Below are 23,818 nucleotides of genomic sequence, written 5' to 3' on the forward strand. Positions count from 1 at the left end.
TTTTTGCGAACGCACGCGATATTTAGAGCACGAGCGACAACGGAGCGAGTGCTATACATCGCGTAAGTTCGCAAAAAGTACTTCTCGCGAAAAGTATATTTTGATATAAATGAATTTCATACATTCTTCTTTTTGTCTCATTTAATTTATTTAAAAAAAAAATATTTTTGGACACCCTCTATAAATAATTATGTTAGCGTTTATATTACTGAATATAGAATTAAACAACCTTTCGAATGAGCTGTCACACGACAACTACTCTCATTTAAAAAATCATCAATTACGTCACGACGCCAACATGGATGACGTCACTAGTAGGGTATATATGCCAAAAAGTCATAATTTAAAAATAAAAATCGACCTGTCTCAACATTTCTCTCCAAAGTGGCCCATTCTCGAGATAATGAATTTATTCCAACTCAAACGTCCTCACTGTATACTGTTCTGCATGTACTTAACTTATCTTAATCTGACGATTTCGAGTTTTTCCAAGGATAGATTTTTTTGTACCCCCCTTAACGAACTAGCCTGTATTAAAATCCAATATATAGTAGGGGTACATTTACAGGGTACAAGGTTTCACCCCATGTGATTTTCTGATGCGCTCGAGTAACTGCAAAAATCCTTGCTTGGGTCCCCTATCACTATATTTAATTGTTCTCAAATTTTCAAGCAAATCGATCTATTCTGTAAAAATGGCTAGGTGAAAATCTTCGATTCCTGACATTATACATGTCATAGAACACTTTCTATCAAAAATGTTTATTTTATTGTGGTAATGTCATTATGATAAATCCTAATGTCAATCTAATTTTGTTAAGATTTAAGTAAAATTCAAAATTCGAATATATTAGTGTCCTTTTAAAATATATTTTAAAAATGGAGGACGACGACATTACAAGTGATGAAGAACAACGTGTTAGAGAACGTATCCGCAAGGAAGCTGTGAATAATAGAGGCAAAATTACATGCAGAACTCGGATTGATACACTGTCCTCGCCCGGTAAAAGAGCTATTTTAGATTTGTATCAGAAACATGCTTATCATTTCCCAAGGTAATCTTTATTTTTTTTTATACTTTTTATTTTGAGTCTGTTTTTGAAGTATGTTTTTTTCCTTTTGATAAGTTTTGTACTTTTTATTGCTAAATCAGTTATGCTGGACTAGTCTACATAAAATAACTTGCACATTGAAGAGTTGCAACAAACAAATGAAATATTCTGATTTTGCTTATATTGTAACATTGAATAAGAAAGAAAATTAATAACGTCAATAGAACCCTTTTTTACGACTTCTTCTTTTTCTTGTAGTTCCCTCTCTCATCGGAGGTTGGCTATCAGCATAGCTACCCGTACCTTATTAGCGGCGGCTCTCAAAATATTTACTGAGCTACAACTATACCACTCTCTTAAGTTTCTGAGCCAGGAAATTCTTCTGCTACCTATGGATCTTTTCCCCTTAACTTCGCCCTGCATTATGAGCCTTAATATCTCACATTTCGCACCTCTAGTAATGTGGCCCAAATATTCCAGCTTTCTTGTTTTGATGTTGTTTATCACCTCGCAATCCTTTTGTAGCCTTCTTAGCAGCTCTTCATTCGTAATTCGTTCGATCTATGGTATTTTCAAAATCCTTGTGCGTTCAAAATGCTTGTCCTGATTTCTCTACCGTGGTCGTTGTTTTCTGTTACCCAGGTTCCCAGATATTTGTCGGTATTTACTCTTTCTACCTGTTTTCCCTCGATATCTAGCCTTCCTACTGTGTTTGCTTAGAAATATTCATGAACTTGATTTTCTTAACGTTCATTTGAAGTTCATATTTTATACTGACAGGTGTAATCTATTTACTAATCGTTACAGTGCTTCTAGACTGTCTGTGTTCAAGATTTTTCCGTTTATTGATATGCTCTGTTCTTCCTCTGATATTGCTTCCTTAAAAATATCTTCGCTGTACAGATTGAATAAAAATGGAGACAACACTGTGTCTAACACCTCTTTTAATTTCTATGGTTTCAGTTTCGACATTTTCGATTTTAACGATTTTTTTACGACTACATTGTAACAAATTAGTACTTAGTATTTCGCAGAAAGTCGTGGATGGTTTCTTGCGAAAATCGATTCCCTTTCTCCTATGCAGCAGTCCTTAATTCTGAATTTAAGTGTGGAGCTGGACTTCTCGCTTGTATCCGTCGGCTTCGTTTTAGAATGTCTCATATATGTCTTATGATATTTTTGTATCAGGAGTTATTTGTGGTTCTTCTAGAGTATCAGTCCCATCATCCTCAAGACGTTCATTATCATGTCTTAGTAATGCCACCCCACAGAAACACAGAAAGGTTTCTCGCACAGAAAGGTTTTATACAGTGTGTAACAAAAATACAGGTCATAAATTTAATCACACATATTCTGGGACCAAAAATAGTTCGATTGAACCTAACTTACCTTAGTACAAATGTACACATAAAAAAAGTTACAACCCTTTGAAATTACAAAATGAAAATCGATTTTTTCCAATATATGGAAATCTATTAAAAATTTTTTATTGAAAATGGACATGTGGCATTCTTATGGCAGTAGTATCTTAAGAAAAAATTATAGTAAAATTTGGACACCCCATAAAAAATTTATGGGGGTTACGTTCTTTTAAACCCCCCCAAACTTTTGTGTACGTGCCAATTAAATTATTGTTGTAGTACCATTAGTTAAATACTTTGTTTTTAAGACTTTTTTGCAAAATGAACATGTGGCATTCTTATGGTAGTAATATCTTAAGAAAAAAATATAGTAAAATTTGGACACCCCATAAAAAATTTATGGGGGTTACGTTCTTTTAAACCCCCCCAAACTTTTGTGTACGTGTCAATTAAATTATTGTTGTAGTACCATTAGTTAAACACATTGTTTTTAAGACTTTTTGCCTCTTAGTACCTACTTTTTCGAAAAATCAGTTTTTATCCAGATATTTTGAATATTTGTCAAATCCACCACATATTATTTGTATGCTTCGTACGATTATGGAGACTTGGTAATAATATGAAAATTTATTTATGATAAACACGAAACACGAAACACTCGAACGTGTTTAACTAATGGTACCGCAGTATTATTTTAATTGAAACGTACACAAACATTTGGGGGGTTTAAAAGAACAAAACCCCATAAAATTTTTATGTAAACATAAATTAAAAAATAAGCCTCAACAGGATAAAAACTGCCTTATCGAAAAAATACTGAGAGGCAAAAGAGTTTTAAGAATATTGAGTTTAACTAATGGTACCACAATAATAATTTAATTGAGACGTACACAAAAGTTTGGGAGGGTTTAAGGGAACAAAACCCCCATAAACTCCGATCAAAGAACAATCTAATCCAAAAAAAATAAAGGATGAAAATTTGAGAATAGGTAGATGAAATTGTCTATTATTTATAAGAAAAAAAAAAGACTAAGTTTTTCAACCTAATAAAATATTTGTAAATTAAATATTTTTAAAAGATTTTTAATTGAAAAACTTATTGGCCCATTTTTCTGGTGACACCTCCAAGGCTTCTACAATATGCAAGCCAAATGGATGCTGCAGTGAGGACAAAAGGGAAGGAATTCTACACTATGCAATTCACAACCCCCGTCTGCAGCGTGGTAAAGTTCCAACGGAAAATGGACCTAGTTACTCTATAGGAGTAATACTAATATAAAAATAAAAAAATAAAAACAAAAAATAAAAAAAAATAAAAATAAAAATAAATAAAAAAAAAATAAAAATAAAAATAAAAAAAAATAAAAATAACTAAAAATAAAATTAATTTATTTTAATTTATTAATTTTTTTATTTTTATTTTTATAAGAACAAATTCTACATCCCCTCAATTTTAGAAAAATGGAGGGAATACCCCGTTCTCGAGGGTAAAAAAATATACGTTCAAAATAAGTCCGAAATTGGATAAAATAACTAATTAGAAGCAACTTTTGTTCTATAGAGTTTTTTCACTAAGTTAATACTTTTCGAGTTATTTGCGAGTGAATATGAAATAACTCAAAAAGTAAGTATTTGATCGAAGAAAATATTCTTAGCAAAAATAGAGCATATAAAAATGTGAAAAAATGGTGTATGCATAAAGTCTGTATACCCAGTAGAAGCGGAGGTGTAGCTGATGAAAGTAGGTTCTTTTTCGTCAAATTCCAAATCGAATATTTTAACGTGAAATAACCAAAAAACGGAGCACTTTTCGGGAAAAACTCATTTCAACTTTTTTAAAGTTTTTGAAAAAAGGTTTAATTTTGTTTAAAAAAAACATCTAACATTAAAAGTAAGTGAGTTATGCTCAAAATATTGTTGGTCCCTTTTATATTTTGATAAAAATAATCGCGAAAATCATCCCCTAATTAGCATCCCAAATAAAATAGTAATCATTATCGTTTCACATATTTTTACTTATGTATTTTTTATATGATCTAAAAGTTTCATTGGTTCAGATTGCTCATTTTTGAAAAAAAAATGGTTTTAAAGTAATTTTTTTTATTTTGAAAAAAAAATCCATTTTTTTAAAATAACTTAAAAACTATGAGTATGTAATACCAAAAATCTCAAAGAGTAATAAAATGTACGTTTTGCTTTCTGAATATTTTGGATTTTTTGTTTTCCTGTTAAGATACGCATATACAGAGAGAGTCTGTAAAGTGGAATAAATTCAATATCTCAAATACTAATTGTTTTTTTGGAAAATGCTCAGACCCGTCGATTAGTATTTCAAATTGTCCTTTTTGACATTCAATAAAAATGTATACAGGGTGTCCCAATTTAGAGATATGACGTCATCGTCGATTTTCTTAAATGCCAACACTGTCATTTTGATAGCTAATTTGATAGGGTTTGTAAAGTTATACATAACTGCAAAATATCAAATTTTTATTCTCTACCATTTACAAGATAATAGAAAATAACAAAGTTATATCTGTAATTTGGAATATATTCAATAATTAAAATACTAACTGTTTTTTTGAAAAATGCTCCGACCCGTCGATTAGTATATCAAATTGTCATTTTTGACATATAATAATAATGTATACAGGGTGTCCCAATTTAGAGATATGACGTCATCGTTGATTTTCTTAAATGGCAACACTATCATTTTGATAGCTATTTTGATAGCGTGTGTAAAGTTATACACATCTGAAAAATTTCAAAATTTTATTCCCTACCATTTACAAGATAATAAAAAATAACCAAGTTATGAAGAACAAGAAGTAATCAAATAATAATTGAATTTATTTATTTCAATTAAGCAAATGCTCATAACGTTGCCCATTGACAATTTGACAATAATTGAGGGCAACATTATGAGTTTTTGCTTAATTTATTGAAATAATTAAATTCAATTATTAGTTGATTACTTCTTTTTCATAACTTTGTTATTTTTTATTATCATCTAAATGGTAGAGAATACAAATTTGAAATTTTGCAGTTGTGTATAACTTTACACACCCTATCAAAATAGCTATCAAAATGACAGTGTTGCCATTTAAGAAAATCAACGATGACGTCATATCTCTAAATTGGGACACCCTGTATACATTATTATTATATGTCAAAAAGGACAATTTGATATACTAATCGACGGGTCTGAGCATTTTTCAAAAAAACAGTATTTTAATTATTGAATATATTCCAAATTACAGATATAACTTTGTTATTTTCTATTATCTTGTAAATGGTAGAGAATAAAAATTTGATATTTTGCAGTTATATATAACTTTACAAACCCTATCAAATTAGCTATCAAAATGACAGTGTTGCCATTTAAGAAAATCGACGATGACGTCATATCTCTAAATTGGGACACCATGTATACATTATTATTGAATGTCAAAAAGGACAATTTGAAATACTAATCGACGGGTCAGAGGATTTTCCAAAAAAACAATTAGTATTTGAGATATTGAATTTATTCCACTTTATAGACTCTCTCTGTATATCCGCGCCGTGCACTTCGCGTCTTGTCTGCGTTGCGCATTCGTGGCGCGTTCGTTAGATTAGTACGTGTTTTCAAGTGGCGCACAAACGGCACGACGCATCACGATACAACTACTGTCGGTGCCACAAACGCAAGCCGCACACACGGCGCGAAGTGCGCGGCTCGCCTATCTACACGTACCTTTAGACAATAATTGGTTATGCTATGGCTGTTCATTTGCATACACTCGTGATCAGTGACTCGTTCAAGATATTTTTACTACAGCCTTTTCAAAAATAAACACTTTGAACCGATTAATAAGAATACATAATAAAAGTAACTTGTGAAGCGGTAACGATTAATTTTATTTGGAATGCTACTGAGGGGGTGATTTTTGCGATTTATTTTTACCAAAAAATGAAAGAGACCAACCATATTTTGAGTGTAACTCACTTACTTTCAATGTTGGAAGTCTTTTTTTAAACGAAAATAAACCTTTTTTAAACATTTTAAAAGTTGTAGTGAGTGTTACGCCAAAAAGTGCTCCGTTTTTTGGTTATTTTGCGTGGAAATATTCGGTTTGAAATTTGACGAAGGAGAACCTACTTTTCATTAGCTACAAGTCTGCTTATACTGGGTCTATAGACCCAGTATAAGCAAGACACACATATCATTTTTTCACGTTTTTATAAGCTATATTTTTACTAAGAATATTTTTTTTGATGAAATACTTACTTTTTGAGTTATTTACGAAAAACCGCACGAAAACATGTTCTTTTATGAACATACGAATGAACAAATGAACATATTAACTCGTAAATAACTCGAAAAGTATTGACAGCGAAAAAACTCTATACAACAAAAGTTGCTTATAATTAGTCATTTTATCCAATCCCGGACTTATTTTGAATGTATAGTTTTCACCCCCCGAGAGCAGGGGGTATTCCCCTTCATTTTTGTAAAATAGAGGGAATGTAGAATTGTAAACTTTTTCTTATGTAACAATAGTTCAACTACCTATTCCCAAATTTTCATCCTTCCTTTATTTTTTTGAGGTTTTCGTAAAGTTTTGTGTTCCTTGATCGGGCTATTCACCATTGTACCTTTAATATTATTTTAGCGTCCCTGATAATGTTAGCGACTGTTAACAAAATATTGGAATTTTAGAAAGAGTACACCGAGTATTCGATTTGAGATGTTATCCCAATAATTTAGTGTTGTTCTGATGCTATTTTCTTGTGGCACTTTTGCAATTAACTAGTTTTGATGGGAAATAAGCCACAATTTTACTAAAAAAATGATTTTATTAACGTTTCGACGCCCAAATCTGGTGTCATTGTCATAATATAAAAAATATTAATAAATTAAACAAAAATGTTGTTGCTTAATAAAAAAAATTCTTTTAATAATTTATTTAATCAGATATATCAGAGCGATTTTTACTTTTGGGAGGTCTAAATAATTCGTTGTTACTACATCTAAATCATTCCCTAAGGTTCTTCAGCCATGAGTTACGTCTCCTTCCTATGGATCTTTTCCCTGGGTTTTTCCTTGCATAGTGACCTGGAGTATATATTTATACAGGAGATATTTATCTCCTCTTATCACATGTCCGATGTACCTCAGTTTTCTTCTCGAAATTGTTAGAAGTACTTTTATTTCCTTTATCTCATTATCTCTACGTTGGTTGTTATCTACCCATGATACCTTCAGTATTCTTCGGTACATCCACATCTCTAATTTCTCAATTTTCTTCAGTATCCACGTTTCCATCCTGTAGTATAATACGGATAGCACATAACACTTCAACACTCGTATTTTTAACTCAAGCTTTAAGTCCCGTCAGCAGAGGTGCCTCTTCATTCTTGTAATAGTGATTTATAATTAGGGAGCGGATTTTATGCTAAATGCATATTGCATGCATATTTCGCATATTTTAGAACTTTACTAAATTTTGCATATTTTTAAAGAAACATGCATATTTTGTGCCTATTTAAAAACATTTAAGTCCAAAGAAAAATTAAAATTTTTTAATTCGACACAAAATATTTCCGCACACAGGCTGTTCTATCTATTAATTCGAGAACTACCTGAAGAGAGTCTTTTCATTTTTTTTTTTTTAGAAAATACCCGATCTTTACACAAAGTACTTGTAGTGCTTATATAGTACGCCGTTATAAAATGATTGTGGGATGTTAAAATGGTGAAGGATGGTTTACCGGGAAATCCGAATTTTATTTACTTTTATTACTATTCGTTGCAAGATATTTCGGATTTAATCAGATTTATCAATTAGTAAAGTCCCTTTAAACCCTGGATAGAATTTAAAATTAAACCTAATATAACGAAAGACTAATATAAGGGTGACTATTCGTTACAGTATTAAGGGAGTACAGTCATTTTGTGCTTGATATCGGCTCAGTCTCTTAATCTGGGGAATTCCATCCGAATTATCTTGCAACGGATAGTATATTTAGTACAATTTGTATCCCAATTTAATAGCTATAATTCCCCTATTGTTAAGAGAATTTACACCTTTAACCATAATTTTACGATTTTCTAATAGCCACTTTACACGATGCAAGTAATTGCGAAATTAACTGCACAATTTCTTGCAGAAAACTGCACAGAAAAGCTGCAACTTCTTGCAGCAACTTCTTGCTGCAAGAAGTTACAGTTGCAAGAAGTTACAGAAGTTGCTAAATAGAACATGACCTATTTTTCATGCAATCATGCAATTTTTTCTGCAATTTGGTTGTATTTTAAGTTAAGGCTACACTGTTTTTTTTTACTTTTCTGCTTTCAACAAATAAAAGTTTTGATGACATTGACATTTTTCATCCTAAATTTCAACCAAACAATTTTTTAACAAAACTAGGCGAACTTTTTACCAATTTCACGCTTCACGGATAATATTATTCTGATGGATAACTTTAATCATTGATCATAAACTACCCATGAAACATATATTATATACTTGGATTAGGTATTAATTGATTTTGTTATACTTAGTACATAATATATTATAATTTTCTCAAATTATAATCTAACATCTTTAATCTAATATCTGATAACTCTACCCAAAAAATTACATTTAATTTATAAAAACAACATAACCTATCATTTATGCTATTTTGTCAAAGTTTCTGTCTATTTAATATCAGTTTATGCAATTGTTTGCACCGTGTAATCACTTTATTGCAGAAAGTTAGTTGCAACTTATTGCACAAGTTCTTGCTCAAGAAATTGTGCAATTAATTGCGCAATTACTTGCATCGTGTAAAGTGGCTATAACGGAAATTGAAATATTCATGCTTTTGATCAGATCCCGTCTTTAAACGGCTTTAAAACTTTCAAGGACATAATATGCGAAAATTTTAATGGAAATTTTAAAATTGATTTTGGTGCAGAATTTTCGGCTTTAACAAGTTATTTTAAATACTCCCCAATTACTTCTGTTGATGTTAAAAGGAGTTTTTCTAGTTATAAAAATATTTTATCTGATGAAAGAAAATGTTTCGTCGTAAAAAATTTGTTAAAACACATTGTAGTGAATTATAATCGAAGATATAATAGTGATATTGTTGTTTTATTTTAAATAGGTAGCTATCGGTATCAGTATTTGTAAAAAATGTGAATAAATTGCATATATAAAAAATAATTCTTTATTTGAAAGATAATAAATAAGATTGCCGCCCCCCTTTAAAAGAACCCCCTAGAATAGAATAGAACAGAAAATTTGTGGTTTCTCAATATGCGCATTTTTTTAATTTTTGTGCATATCTTGCGCATATTTCGTAATTTTTTACTGCATATATATGCGCATATTTCATCAAAATTGATCGCATATAAATCCGCTCCCTATTTATAATATTATTTTAATATTTTAAGGGAAAGAGTAGAGCTCATCAAGCAAAGACTACAAGAGCTATACGCTATGACACCCGAGGAAACCGAGCGGTATTTTGAAGAGATGAGACAGCAACTACAAAAGAAGGCAATGAGAGATAAGCTGAAGAAAGCACTTAAGAAGAGATATATGAAAGAGAAGCGCCGGGAAAAGCAAGCAGCCGCTTATTGTTTTGTTGATCAATTGTTTCGAAGCGCCATGAATTTTGCAGTAAAGAATCCCGTGCCACCGTTGGTATCTATACGGCTGCGTCACTTATCAGATATTATTTTAGGTAACTATTTATATACAATTTATCCATATCATTTGATTACTACACCAAATTTTGTTACACTAGCCTGATCAAAGAACAATCTGACCCCAAAATAAATAAAGGAAGGATGAAAATTTGGGAATAGGTAGTTGAAATTGTCTATTATTATATAAGAAAACGTTTACAATTCTACATCCCCTCCGTTTTACAAAAATGGAGGGGATACCCCCTCACGAAGGTGAAAAATATACATTCAAAATAAGACCGGAATTAGATAAAATGACTGATTCTAAACAACTTTTGTTCTAGAGAGATTTTCGCTAAGTCAATACTTTTCGAATTATTTGCGAGTCAATATGTTCATTTTTAACAAAAAAAGAATACGTTTTTGGACGGTTTTCGGAGATAACTCAAAAAGTTATTTTATTGAAAAAAATATTCTTAGCAAAAATATAGCTTATAAAAAATTGAAAAAAATGGTGTATGCATGAGGTCTGTAGACCCAGTAGAAGCAGAGTTGTAGCTAATGAAATTAGGTTTTTCTTCGTCAAATTACACATCGAATATTTAAATGTGAAATAACCCAAAAACGGAGCACTTTTCGGGAAAATTCATTTCAACTTTTTTAAAGTGTTTAAAAACAGGTTTATTTTTGTTTTTAAAAAAACTTCTACCATTAAAAGTAAGAAGTGAGTTACGCTCAAAATATTGTTGGTCCCTTTTATTTTTTGGTAATAAAAATCGCGAAAATCACCCCCTAATTAGCATCACAAATAAATTTTATCGTTAACACTTGATAAGTTACTTTGCTTATGTATTATTTATATGATCTGTAAGTTTCATCGGTTCAAAGTGCTTATTTTGGAAAAGCTGTAGTTAAAATGGCTTGAACGACTAACTAATCACGAGTTTAGGCAAATTTTGAACAGCCATAGCATAACCAATTTTTATCTAAGAAGATAACAAAAAATCAAAAATATCCAGAAAAGCAAAACGAACATTTTATTACTCTTAGAGATTTTTGGTATTACTAATAATTTTTAAGTTAATTCCATAAAAAATTCCATTTTTTTTTCAAAATAAAAAAAAATGTTTTATTTTAAAACCCAATTTTTTTCAAAAATGAGCACTTTTAACCAATGAAACTTATAGATAATATAAACAATACATAAGTAAAGTAACTTGTGAAGCGGTAATGATTATTTTATTTGGGAAGCTAATTAGGGGGTGATTTTCGCGATTTTTTCTAGCAAAAAAGACCAGCAATATTTTGAACGTAACTCACTTATTTTTAATGTTAGAAGTTTTTTTTAACAAAAATATACCTTTTTTAAACACTTTAAAAAAGTTGAAATGAATTTTCCCCGAAAAGTGTTCCGTTCTTGGGTTATTTCAAATTGAAATATTCGATTTGGAATTTGACGAATAAGAACTTACTTTTCATTAGCTACAACTCTGCTTCTACTGGGTCTACAGACCTCATGCATACACCATTTTTTTCAGTTTTTTATAGGCTATACTTTTGTTAGAATATGCTAGATTTGCTAGAATATTTTTTTCACTAAAATACTTACTTTTTAAGATATGTGTGAAAAACTGTCCAAAAACATGTTTTTTTTTTGTAAAAATAAACATATTCACTTGCAAGTAACTCGAAAAGTATTAACTTAATGAAAAAACTCTATAGAACAAAAGTTATTTAGAATTAGCCATTTTATACATCGGAATTATTTTGAACGTATATTTTTTCACCCCCGAGAAAAAATGTTTCACCCCGTATTTCCCAGTTTTTGTAAAATGGAGGGGATGTAGAATTGTAAACTTTTTCTTATATAATAATAGACAATTTCAACTACCTATTCCCAAATTTTCATCCTTCCTTTATTTTTTTGGAGGTTTTCGTAAAATTTTGTGTTCCTTGATCGGGCTGCGTATTTCCGTTTGCGTGTTCATTTCAAGACATTGCGGTTTTGAAACGGACACTGAAACGGTGATACATATCTAGTTCCAAAAAGGTGTTGATTTGAAAGCGCCAACAACCGAAATGTGCACGGGTTTGTACCGAAACATGTGGCGTTGGAATTCTACAAACAAGTGCATAGAACTAATAGGTATATTATTCGTTGCACGTGCTGTTTATCAACTTAGCTTTGAGGGTCGTGTTGTGCATTTAAGTTCAAATCAATTATTTAAGGTGCATTCGTAACTCGTTGGATCCATGGTATTTTCAAAATCCTTCTATTGCGCCATATCTCAAATGCTTCCAACTTCTTTATATTGTCTACTTTCAGTGTCCATCTTTCCATTCCATACAAAAAAGTCGAGAACAGGTAGCATGTTAAGGCTCTTATTCTCAGCTCCAGAGAAAGGTCTCGATTAACAAACATTTTTTTCATTTTTATAAATGCTTTTCTTGCAATTTCGATTCGTTTCCTGATTTTTCTACCTTGGTCGTTGTTTTCTGTTACCCAGGTTCCCAGATATTTGTAGTTATTCACTCTTTCTACTTGTTTTCCCTCGATATCTAGCCTTCCTATTGTATGTTGCTTAGAATTAATCATGAACTTGGTTTTCTTAACGTTCATTCGTAGTCCATATTTTATACTGACTTGATGCAATCTATTTAGGTACTACTCGTTGCAGTGCTTCTAAACTGTCTTCAAAAATAGCGGTGTAGTCTGCGAATCTTATGTTTTTCAAGAATTTTCCGTTTATTGATATACCCTGTTCTTCCTCTGATATTGCTTCCTTAAAAATAGCTTTAAAAATAGCTTTAAAAATAGCTAAAAATATGTTTGCTAAATAATAATTGTTTAGCTGAAACTAAAATATGTTTTTAATATGCATAACACTTTTAGTACCTATATTTTTGTGCATTACTACAAAATGTATACGTATCGTAATAGTTTATTTTGACAGGATATTTTGGCATTACTTTGAGTATTTTGAAAAATTATAAAGAAAAAAAGAAGGTAACAAAATTGTTCTATTTCCACAGATCCAATGAATGATAATTTGTTATTCTGCAGATAGGAGCTATTTGTGATAAACAGTTCAAATGAAATAAAATAATGTTACAACTTAACACGTATTTGTGATCATTTTAGGCGCGAAGTTCTTTTAAAAACCAGTGCGCATTTCAAAATTAAACGTCTTGAAATGCACACGTGTTTGGAAGCAGATATGCTCCGCCGTTTACGTGCCGATTTCAAAACTACCCGGTCTTGAAATGAACACGGAAACGTAAATACGCGATCGGGCTACACTGCCTGTTTCTTTATTCAATAGGAATTGATTTTTGGCATTTTACTAATTGCTGGTAGTCGATCTTTTTAGGATTTCTCTTTTCTATTTCGTAAACTTTTATTTGTCAACTCCTTATCGCTCGTCGTTTCTTATAATACTAAAAGATTCCAGGATTGCGTTTTAATTATATTCAAAATATCGCAACTTTTTCATTTGTCTAATGGCAGGCGAGCTCTAGGTAGGTATGTGTGCGTTACTCGAGCGCGTCAAAAAATTACATGGGGAGAAACCTTGTACCCTCTAATGTACCCCTACCATATAAATATGGACTCTACTAATACAGGGACGTGCTTTGAGGTACTTAATAAAAAAATATATATCCTCTGAAAAACTTGAGCACGTCAGATTAAGACTAGGTTTTATTTTTATTTAGCGTATGGACGTTCACAGTACGATAAATACACAAATATAATATTCAAACACTAAAATTTAATGAATGAACCTAAATATTAATGTCCAATTTACATAGCCATTCAATTGCTTCTGGGGAGCATTCCACAAAGTCCTGGAGGTTTCCATGGTAGGCACGATTTAGGCAATCTGAAACACAATGACTTATGGTCTGTCTAGGTGCTCCGCAATCGCACTGTGGACTTTCCGCACGACCCCATTTGAACAGAGAATCAGCACATTTACAATGTCCGGTACGTATGCGATTAAGCCTCGCTCAGGTGGACCGGGGCAGACCCGATCCGATGAAACCCTGGGTTGGGGTGGATATCTGAATATAGTCTGCTGCTATTGTTGGCATCCATCTTGTGGACCATTGCCTTTGTATATCATAGGAATCACCAATTGTTCGAGCAGATTTGATTGGAGGATTTCTAGACATCAGTCGCTGGTGCTCTTTTGAGATGCCTGGTATGTCTTGATGGATTGGTAAATGTATGTTGGCTACAATTTTCGGGTACTCTCTCACTAATGCTGCTGTACGGCGTAGATCTGGTGGAGCAGTATTGCTCAAAGTAGGCAGCCATCTCACTGGGTTTGATTTTATTGTTCCGCAGTGATTATTTTCATGGTTTGATTAAGTCGGACATCGATTTTGTTTGTATGGGCACTATTTAGCCATACTGGTGCACAATATTCTGCCACTGAAAAAACCAAAGCTTGAGCAGAGGTCCGGAGAGTATCTGCAGAAGCACCCCAAGTTGTTCCAGCAAGATTTGTTATTATATTGTTTCTTGTTCTCAGTTTACCGGCTGCGTTTGTAAGATGGCTTTTGAAGGTGAGTGTTTTATTAAGTCTGACGCCTAGATATTTGGGGTTGTTGTTATGTTTGATAGCTGCATCATTTAAAGTTACATTGAGAGTATCGCCCGCAAGTTGATTCGACAGGTAAAAGAGACAGGTTTCAGTTTTTATTGTCCTCGTTTAGAGCTCGTTCTCCAGCTTCCTTACTATTATCTTGGAAGCCAATGAGGTCGTCTCCATAAGCGAATTTTTTCGATTTTGTTTTAGATATATCTGCCGTATAAAGGTTAAATCATAAAGGAGCTAGCACTTAGCCTTGTTAAGACCAGGTAAGTTTAATACATGACGAACAGTCATCTTGAAATACTCAAGAACGATTGTTTTTTTTTTGAAGGAAATCCTTTAAGGATTACAGAAAAAATATAATCTGACAATTTTCATGAGGCGATGTAGCTAAAACCATATTATAATCTAGAATGTGCTAAAATTTGCGGGATAGTCGAATATTTTTCGAAATCAAAATTAGATCAAAAAACTGAAAAATACTCCAATATTCTTTAAAAATCTACCGAATGACAATAAACACAACCACCCACTTTATCCCGTGGAGGTTGGGTAGGGGATGACTTTAAAATCTTGACTACGAACCTCCATTTTTTATTACAGATTTGGAGAGTAGAAGTAAGTATTTGAAAAACCGATTTTTGAAAATTTATTGCTCACACTTTCGTCGCGGAGATGGCATTTAAAGAAGAAGGCAAATATGCAGAGAAGGGTTAAAATAGAAAACGTATCGAATATCTTGTTTAAGAAATATGATAAAAACATGGGTCAGACTTACAGGTTAAAACAAAGGTTCCCAAACAGTGTGCCGCGGCACACTGGTGTGCCCTGAAGTCCCTGTAGGTGTGCCGCGAAATTTTACTCTTTTTTTTACTAGTATTTACTTTTTTAATTCGCCGTGATAATAACTTTTACCGACTGTTTTTCATTGAATAAAACTTCTGTTCTTCGCTTGTCTGCTGTTTCAGTAGTTCAACAGTCGACCAACAGAATACGGTAGCAGCAGTACCTTATGCAGATGTGCGTTAGTTCAACATATTACCGCTTATGGCGATAGCATTTGAAGATACCCAATTGTGCCGTGGCTGAACGAGTTTTTAAGTTAGTGTGCCTCAAGCTAAAAAAGGTTGGGAACCGCTGGGTTAAAAAACTGGTCATTTCACAAAAAATGTAACAAAAATTTTTATTAAAAAAAATATAATCCCCGTAACACGAACGGCATTGAGTAATATTTACTTTTTGTTTAACACTATCATCCAATGACTTAATTTAAAGTTCTTGTTAGGTCATTATAAAAAATTTGTAAATAGTTATCTTGCGTCTTTTTTATTGCGTATGTACTTACACCTAAATTTCTTTAAACGTGTATGTATACGTTTTTTCCAATAACACATCTGTCATGAATATTTATAATGTTTAAATATGTAAATTGTATCTAGAATACTTTTACTTTTTATAAATAAATCTTCATAACTTAGAATAAACCATCAAGCTGTATAGTTTATAGATTATTATAATATAGTTGAAATCGGACTCACTCTCAGGTATATTATGTATCGGAGGTTTACTTCATTTTGAAATTGCATTTTCGATCAATTTTTCACCTTCATTTTCTCTAAAAATCTTTGTCTTTTGTATTCTTTACCATCTCATTCATATATTCATTATCTTAAATTTATGTTTTATCTGACACTACGTTGAAGTTCTCAAACAATCATCAGTGTTTTAAAATAATAATAATGTAGGAAAAGTCATGTTGCTGCAGAGAAAAAGAGCATAATTATGTAAATATTCTAATGTTTGAGCTTCTACGACATAATTGGTTAGAACATCAGTGTTCACAATTTGTAACAACGCACCTAGTTTCTCACAAGAGCGTATTCTTGGTAGCCTTTGGCTGCTAATATCTATTCAAATCTTGTACGGCACGAGCCATTTCGTTCACTAGACTGTCGCGCAGGCGCAACTGATTATTTTCCTGCTGTGTATCATCAGGTTAAGCTTCTGGTATGGGAAGTCCGGAATCTGCTGATCACGGATTTCATTTTAGGAAAAGTCAAACAATAAAGGTTACATGTAATTTTCTCCTTATTGCTATATAATAGATTTTTTTAACATGTTATATCTATTACAGCGAGCATTTCATTGGCTAGAGTTAGTGACGGGTTTATATGACATCATTATTACATATTAGTGATGTAACGAATGTCATTTTTTGGACATTCGCGAATACGAATGCGAATGCGAATATCTGCTACCGACATTCGCGAATGCGGATGCGAATGCGAATATTCAGTTTTTTGAAGTTATACTTCTTTAGGAGCGATTGAGATTGAGGGTGAATTTATATTGATTTGCGCGCATGCGCACACCGAAAGTATGGTATTAGTCGTTATACGGGCTCTGATTGGGTGTTGAAATGATCTGTCAATAATAAACAATTGTTCAATATGAAGGTAAACAAATGTATAATATATTAGTTTTATTGTTGTGAGGACAGAAACAAAAAAGTTTATAATTGTAATGGCATTTAAATAGTTATTAAAAGCAACAGGTACGTAATAATTGTAAATGTATCATAGGTACCTACCTATTTGAACCTACCAAAATACATAGTATGTAATAATTTTATTTACATAACTTGATTACCATCAAAATTTCTATCAATGTTCACCTAATATATTGTTTTCTTACTCTATGTTTTGTTGTATTTTTTCAATTCTAAATCATTTCAATTCAAAATCAAAATAATTTAATTTAATTCAAAAAGGTCAAAAGCTTAATCCGTTTAGTTAGTCGATCTTCGCACATAATGACACATTGCCTCCGTGGCGAAGCGTTTAAGGCGAATGAACCCCAATATACCAACCGCGCTGATAGCTGGTTCGAATCCCAATAAAAACTTTTATTTTTTTATTTTTTTTAATCATTTAATGATTGTAAGTATATTTATTATATAATTTTATTAATATATAAATTTCCGACAATAAATGTTCAGAAATCATTTGTGGCATTTTTAATGTGTTTGTGTGTGTTTTATTCTTTTATTATTTTAATTTTTGGCACTGTTTTAATAAAAATGTTTGAGAAGTAGTAAGTATAAATTAGTTTAATATTTAAATAAAATATAAATAAAAAGTATATTAATTTCGTTTAAATCATATAATAGAAGTATAACTTCTTACGTGCGTGCAAAGTACACACACATTCTTTTTTTTTAATTTGTTTCTATTTTTGTAATGTTTCCTAAACTTTTAATGAAAAGTTCATTGATATTTAGTGTAAATCAGTCTGATCTTAAGCTTTATTACATAATACCAAATAATAAAAAAAAGTGAAGGCTGATAATGTGATTAGGATACAAGGTTAATTTCTATCTATCTACTGCCCTTCATTTGTCCAAAGTTGAACGTACGCCTCTCACTTATTTTTCCACTCTTCTTGGTTCAGTGCTAATGCTATCGATCTGGTCCCTGCGTATCTTTTTAGGTCATTCGACCATCTCGTCTGTGGTCTGCCCCTTCCTCTTTTGTAGTCCCAAGGTCTCCAGTGAGTTATCGCTTCATTCCACCTTCCGTCTCTTTGTTTGCTGTTGTGTCCTGCATATTTCCATTTGAGAGTAGCTGCATGTTTGAGGTTAAGTTACCTTTTCTTAATAAAAAAAAGATGAGAAGTGAATAGATTTTGATTTTATCAACCTAATATTATCTCTTAAAAAAATTTTTTTCTGGTTTTCATATTCGCAAAACATTCGCACAAATTTCGCGAATGCGGATGCGAATGCGAATATGCAAAAACATGCGAATATTCGCGAATGCGAATGCGAATACGAATATTCGTTACATCATTATTACATATGGTAAGATTGGAAATGGTAACACGTCTGACATCATTTTGGAGGTTAAATATAATGTCAAAATTTTGTTCAAATGTTCAAATTATAATCTGAATAGACGAAATACAGATATATGATTGTTTTCATACAATTCAATTAAAATTTCTAATAATTTGAATCAAAATCAAATGGAGAAACTAAAGTAACAGAATTTAGTGTGCAGACAGACAATCTACATAACCTTCTATAGGACAACATGAGTTTGACATTTATGGTACTTGCAGATAGTTATCTTTGTTTCACACTCTTAAAGACAAAGAGAAACAGTATGTGGTACATAAATATGCGTTTTTTATTTGGCAACAGTGTTTTTCTACCAAACTTAACAGTAGCGAAAAAACTAATATATGAGTACAAAAACGTTGAATTTGTTTACCGTCAAGTTTGTACCATTGGCTTGTGTCATTAAATCTATGACCCCCGCGTATAAGTTCTAATTTTATCCCTTCCACATTATATTTAGGGATTATTTAAAGACTATTGACAAAGTTTTTATACGTACCAAATCTACTGAGGTTGACGACCAGTATGACAAAGTCTTATCTATTGTGAGCTTGGTGTATGAGAGAGTGTCCTTCAGTTCTGGCCCAGTCTCTTATATTGTTAGCCACGGTTTCTTCTTTCTTCCTATAATATAATTGAAAAAAATCATTTGTAAAAGGTATAATTTTTTTTATTAAAATCCCTTTAAAAGGCTACATTACAACAAAACGTTTTCGATTTTTATAAAAAAATCATCATCAGTGTTAGATAAACTGGATGCTAGCTGAGCCACAAAAGAAAAATATTTGGGTAAAATCCCTTTAAATATAATATAGATGCGTTAAAAGTGCACACTTTAATAAAAAGCCTAATGATGGTCACATGGCCACTAGGATAATGCCCTAGGTAATGTATTGAAATATTGAAATATTGATAAAGGTAATATATTGAAATTTCCATCATTAGGCTTTTTATTAAAGTATGCACTTTTAACGCATCTATTGGTGGATTATCTTATGGCAGATAAATTAAACTTTGTGGTGTGGACTGTACAATATTTTTATGTGAATAAAATAGAACAAATGTATAACTATTACAAAAGTGACAATTCTAAAATTAATTCTGACGTGGAGTCTTTTTTTGTTGTAATTGATGTATTATTTTGTTGCTATAGTAACTTCATATCGCCACCTTTGGATGTTCGAATACAAAGCACAGGGATGTAACAGGCGCTATATTGCCGCATTGCACTATTTTCCTTGGTAATGTCTATTTGGTATAAATGTTCTAACATCTATATTATATTTAAAGGGTTTTTATCGGGATATTTTTCTTTTGTGGCTCAGCTGGCATCCAGTTTATCTAACACTGTTGATGATTTTTTTATAAAAATCGAAAACGTTTTGTTGTGATGTAGACCTTTAAAGGGATTTTAATAAATTTTATACCTTTTACAAAGGATTTTTTCCAATTTTGTGATTGATGGTATACAGCCAACTACAGGAAAAACATTTTCTTTTCCTTGTGGATTTTCTTTCTTCCTGTGTTTTCCTTCAATTCTTCCCTCAATAATTAGTTGCGCATATTTCTTATGGCGCATTATATGTCCCAGGTATGAGGGTCTATTAATTTTGTCAATCTTTAATAGATGTGGACAAGAATTCATTCTTGATAACATTTCTACGTTAGTTGTGTCTATATCTCGTTGTAATATATCTATCTAATCAGCCTTAAACATCCTTGGATATAGGCCTCCTCTTCTTTTTCCATGCCTCTCTATCTTCGGCAATTTGCATCCATTTTGACCCAGTGTGTTTCTTCAGGTCATCTGACCATCGCATCTTGTGCCTGTGGTCCAACTTATTCGCAACACCCTTATATGCAGCCACATTTCAAATGTTTCTAACTTTGTAATGTCGCCTTGTTAGTACGTTCTTTAAGGTGATACAGTAGCGATCAACAGGTAGCAAAAACGCGTTCCAAGATTGAGGCTGTAATTTTGAATATTTTTTCGAGATATTTGGCACACGTATTCGTAATATAATAAAGAATGGCGGTACAGAGCCCAATTTGAAAAATATATTAATATGTGGAAATTACTCTGTAATTAAATACAATATTAAAAAAACAAGCCTGTACCACCATTAAGAAAAACAAAAAAATACACTTTCTTCAAATAAACTTTTTTATCCGATGCCTAGATTTTGTGTCATTTTGGAACTACTAAAATTTTTTATTTCATTAGTAGTTCCAAAATGACACAAAATCTAGCCATCGGATAAAAAAGTTTATTTGAAGAAAGTGTATTTTTTTGTTCTTCTTAATGGCGGTACAGGCTCGTTTTTTTAATATTGTATTTAATTACAGAGTAATTTCCACATATTAATATATTTTTAAAATTGGGCTCTGTACCGTCATTCTTTATTATATTACGAATACGTGTACCAAATATCTCGAAAAAATATTCAAAATTACAGCCGCAATCTTGGAACGCGTTTTCGCTACCTGTTGATCGCTACTGTTTCCTCTTAACGGTAAAATATTGCAAAACCTCTAAATTTTAAAGAACCGCTTGGATTGACATGAAATTTTGCATACACATAGCTACCAAGTCAAAGAAAAAAAGTGATATTGTGCCGATGTGTGCTTTTGCCCTGGGGGTGAGTTTCACCCCATCTCGGGGGGGGGGTGAAAAAATATATGTTCAAAAAAAGTCCGCAAATCGATAACTTGACTTATTCTTAGCAACTTTTGATCTATAGAGTTTTTTCACCAAGTCAATACTTTTCGAGTTATTTGCGCGTGAACATGTACATTTTTCAACATAATAACCACGTTTTTAGACGGTTTTTCGGAAATAACTCAAAAAGTACGTATTTTATCGAAAAGAAATAGTCTTAAGAAAAATATAGCCTGTGAAAAAGTGAAAAAAATGGTGTATATATTAGCTCTTTACACTTAGTAGAAGCATAGTTAGAGCTAATGAAATATAGGTTCGTATTCGTCAAATTCCAAATCGAATAGTTTAACGTGACATAACCAAAAAATGAAGCACTTTTTGGGGAAAACTCATTACAACTTTCTTAAAGTATTTAAAAAAGTTTTATTTTTGTTTTATAAAAAAGATTTCTAGCATCAAAAGTAAACAAGTTACACTCAAAATAAAGTTATTCCCTTTTTGTTGGTAAAAAATCGTGAAAATCAACCCTTAAGTAGCACCAAAAATTAACTTAATCGTTACCACTTTACAAGGTTCTTCATTCGAGTATGTACTGTTTATATGATCTGTAAGTTTCATCGATTCAGCGTCCTTATTTTTGAAAGGGCTGTATTTAAAAGGGCTTCAACGATTCTCTAATCACGAGTGGATGCAAATTTAGAAACACCAAATCTTAATCAATTTTTATCTTAGAGAAAAACAAAAAAATATGAAATATTCAGAAAAGCAAAGCCGACTTTTTTTATTGTTTGAGATTTTTGGTATCTCTAACAATTTTTAAGTTATTTTGAAAAATAAGCATTTTTTTCAAAATTAAAAATTTTAAAATTTTTATTTTAAAACCAGTTTTTCTCAAAAATATTAACTATGAATCGATGAAACTTACAGATCATATAACCACAACATAACTAAAGTAACTTGTGAAGCGGTAATGATTAACTTCATTTAAGTTGCTATTTAGGGGTTGATCATCCCGAATTTTTTTTTTGTCAAAACAAAATTTACCAACTTTATTTTGACCAACTTGCTTACATTTGATACTAGAAACTGTTTTTATAAAAACAGAAATAAACCTTTTTAAAACACTTTAAAAAAGTTCTAATGAGTTTTCCCCAAAAAGTGCTTGGTTTTTTAGATATTTCACGTTAAAATATTCCATTTGCAATTTGGCCACCACGAATCTATTTTTCATTAGCTATAACTGTGGTTCTACTAGGTGTAGATATCTCATGCGTACACCATTTGTTTTACTATTTTACATGCTATATTTTTACTAGGAATGTTTTTCCGATAAAATACTTACTTTTTGAATTATTTGCGAAAAACTGTCAAAAAACTTGGATTTTCTTTGAAAAATTAACATATTCACTCGCAAATAACTCAAAAAGTTTTGACTTAGCGAAAAAACTCTATAGAACAAAAGTTGCTTAAAATTAGTCAGTTTATCCATTTCCGGACTTATTTTGGACACATATTTTTTCACCCCCAAGAGGGGGTGAAAGTCACCCCCAGGGCAAAAGCACACATCGGCACAATATCACTTTTTTTCTTTAACATATTAGCTATGCATATATGCCAAATTTCATGTCAATGCAAGCGATTTTTTAAAATTTACAGCAAAAACCGTGCAAGAATGTACTATGTTTGAGTGTCTATGTTTCGTAGCCATATAGAGGCAGGGACCATATATTACATTCTAGCGTTCTCAGTCTTATCGATATGGCCAATTTTGGGTTGCAAAGTGTGTTTCTCATGTTCATAAACCTGTTCTGGCGAATTCAATTCTTCTCTGATTCCTGAGTAGGCATTTACCTATTATATGAATAAATAATGAACTGTATAGTAATGTAGTAAATAACCAATTCACCTTTCACCAGTCTTTTCATCAAAGCAGTATTTTATCATCTCCAGCCATCATCAGTATTTTCATCAAAGCAGTATTTTATCATCTCCAGCCATCATCAGTTTATAGGAGAGTCTAGGGACTCACTGTTTTGTTGAACCCATTCTAAATTAAAAACCCCTTCAGCAAACTCTCGAGATTTAAATTCTTGTTTCAGAGCAACTTTGCGACCTACGAAACATATCCCGTCCATCAAGAGATGAACCAGACCAACAAGGAGCTTTTATGATCACCGTAGCTGACTGGTTTGCTATAGCCGTAGAACATGTTTATTATCTAGTTCAGTTAAAGAAAAATCAAGAACTAGAAGAGATAGAAAAACAAAAAGAAATGGAAAGAGGCGAAAAATCTTCTTCCTCGGCAACAAAATCTTCATCATTACTAATGACAGTAGAGCCTTTTGAACATGAAGAGTTATTCGAATAAAACATAATAAAAAATATGTGTGCGTTTTCAGTTCTCAAGGGTTTGTAGAGGTATAGCTTTGTTTTATAAATAAGACAAATTTCTATACGACTGAAGATGTATTTTAATATATTTTATATGCAATCACTATTTAAATTTAGAGGAGAATATAAGCACCCCAAACATACATACCTACGTTATATGCACCCCAAACGTGTTGATTTACTAATACTCTGGGTT

General features: G+C 31.7%; 1 protein-coding gene across 1 annotated transcript; it reads left to right on the plus strand.

Moving 5' to 3' along the window:
* Window positions 1-771: 771 nt before the first annotated feature.
* LOC114332565 (uncharacterized) lies at window positions 772-23,615 on the plus strand. Its single transcript, XM_050653258.1, has 3 exons — window positions 772-1,055; window positions 9,840-10,132; window positions 23,331-23,615. The coding sequence occupies exons 1-3, from the start codon at window positions 880-882 to the stop codon at window positions 23,597-23,599; spliced, it is 738 nt and encodes a 245-aa protein (XP_050509215.1). The 5' UTR covers window positions 772-879; the 3' UTR covers window positions 23,600-23,615.
* Window positions 23,616-23,818: the final 203 nt, after the last annotated feature.

This window comes from Diabrotica virgifera, chromosome 6 (genome assembly GCF_917563875.1).
Source record: "Diabrotica virgifera virgifera chromosome 6, PGI_DIABVI_V3a".
NCBI classification, from domain to species: Eukaryota; Metazoa; Arthropoda; class Insecta; order Coleoptera; family Chrysomelidae; genus Diabrotica; species Diabrotica virgifera.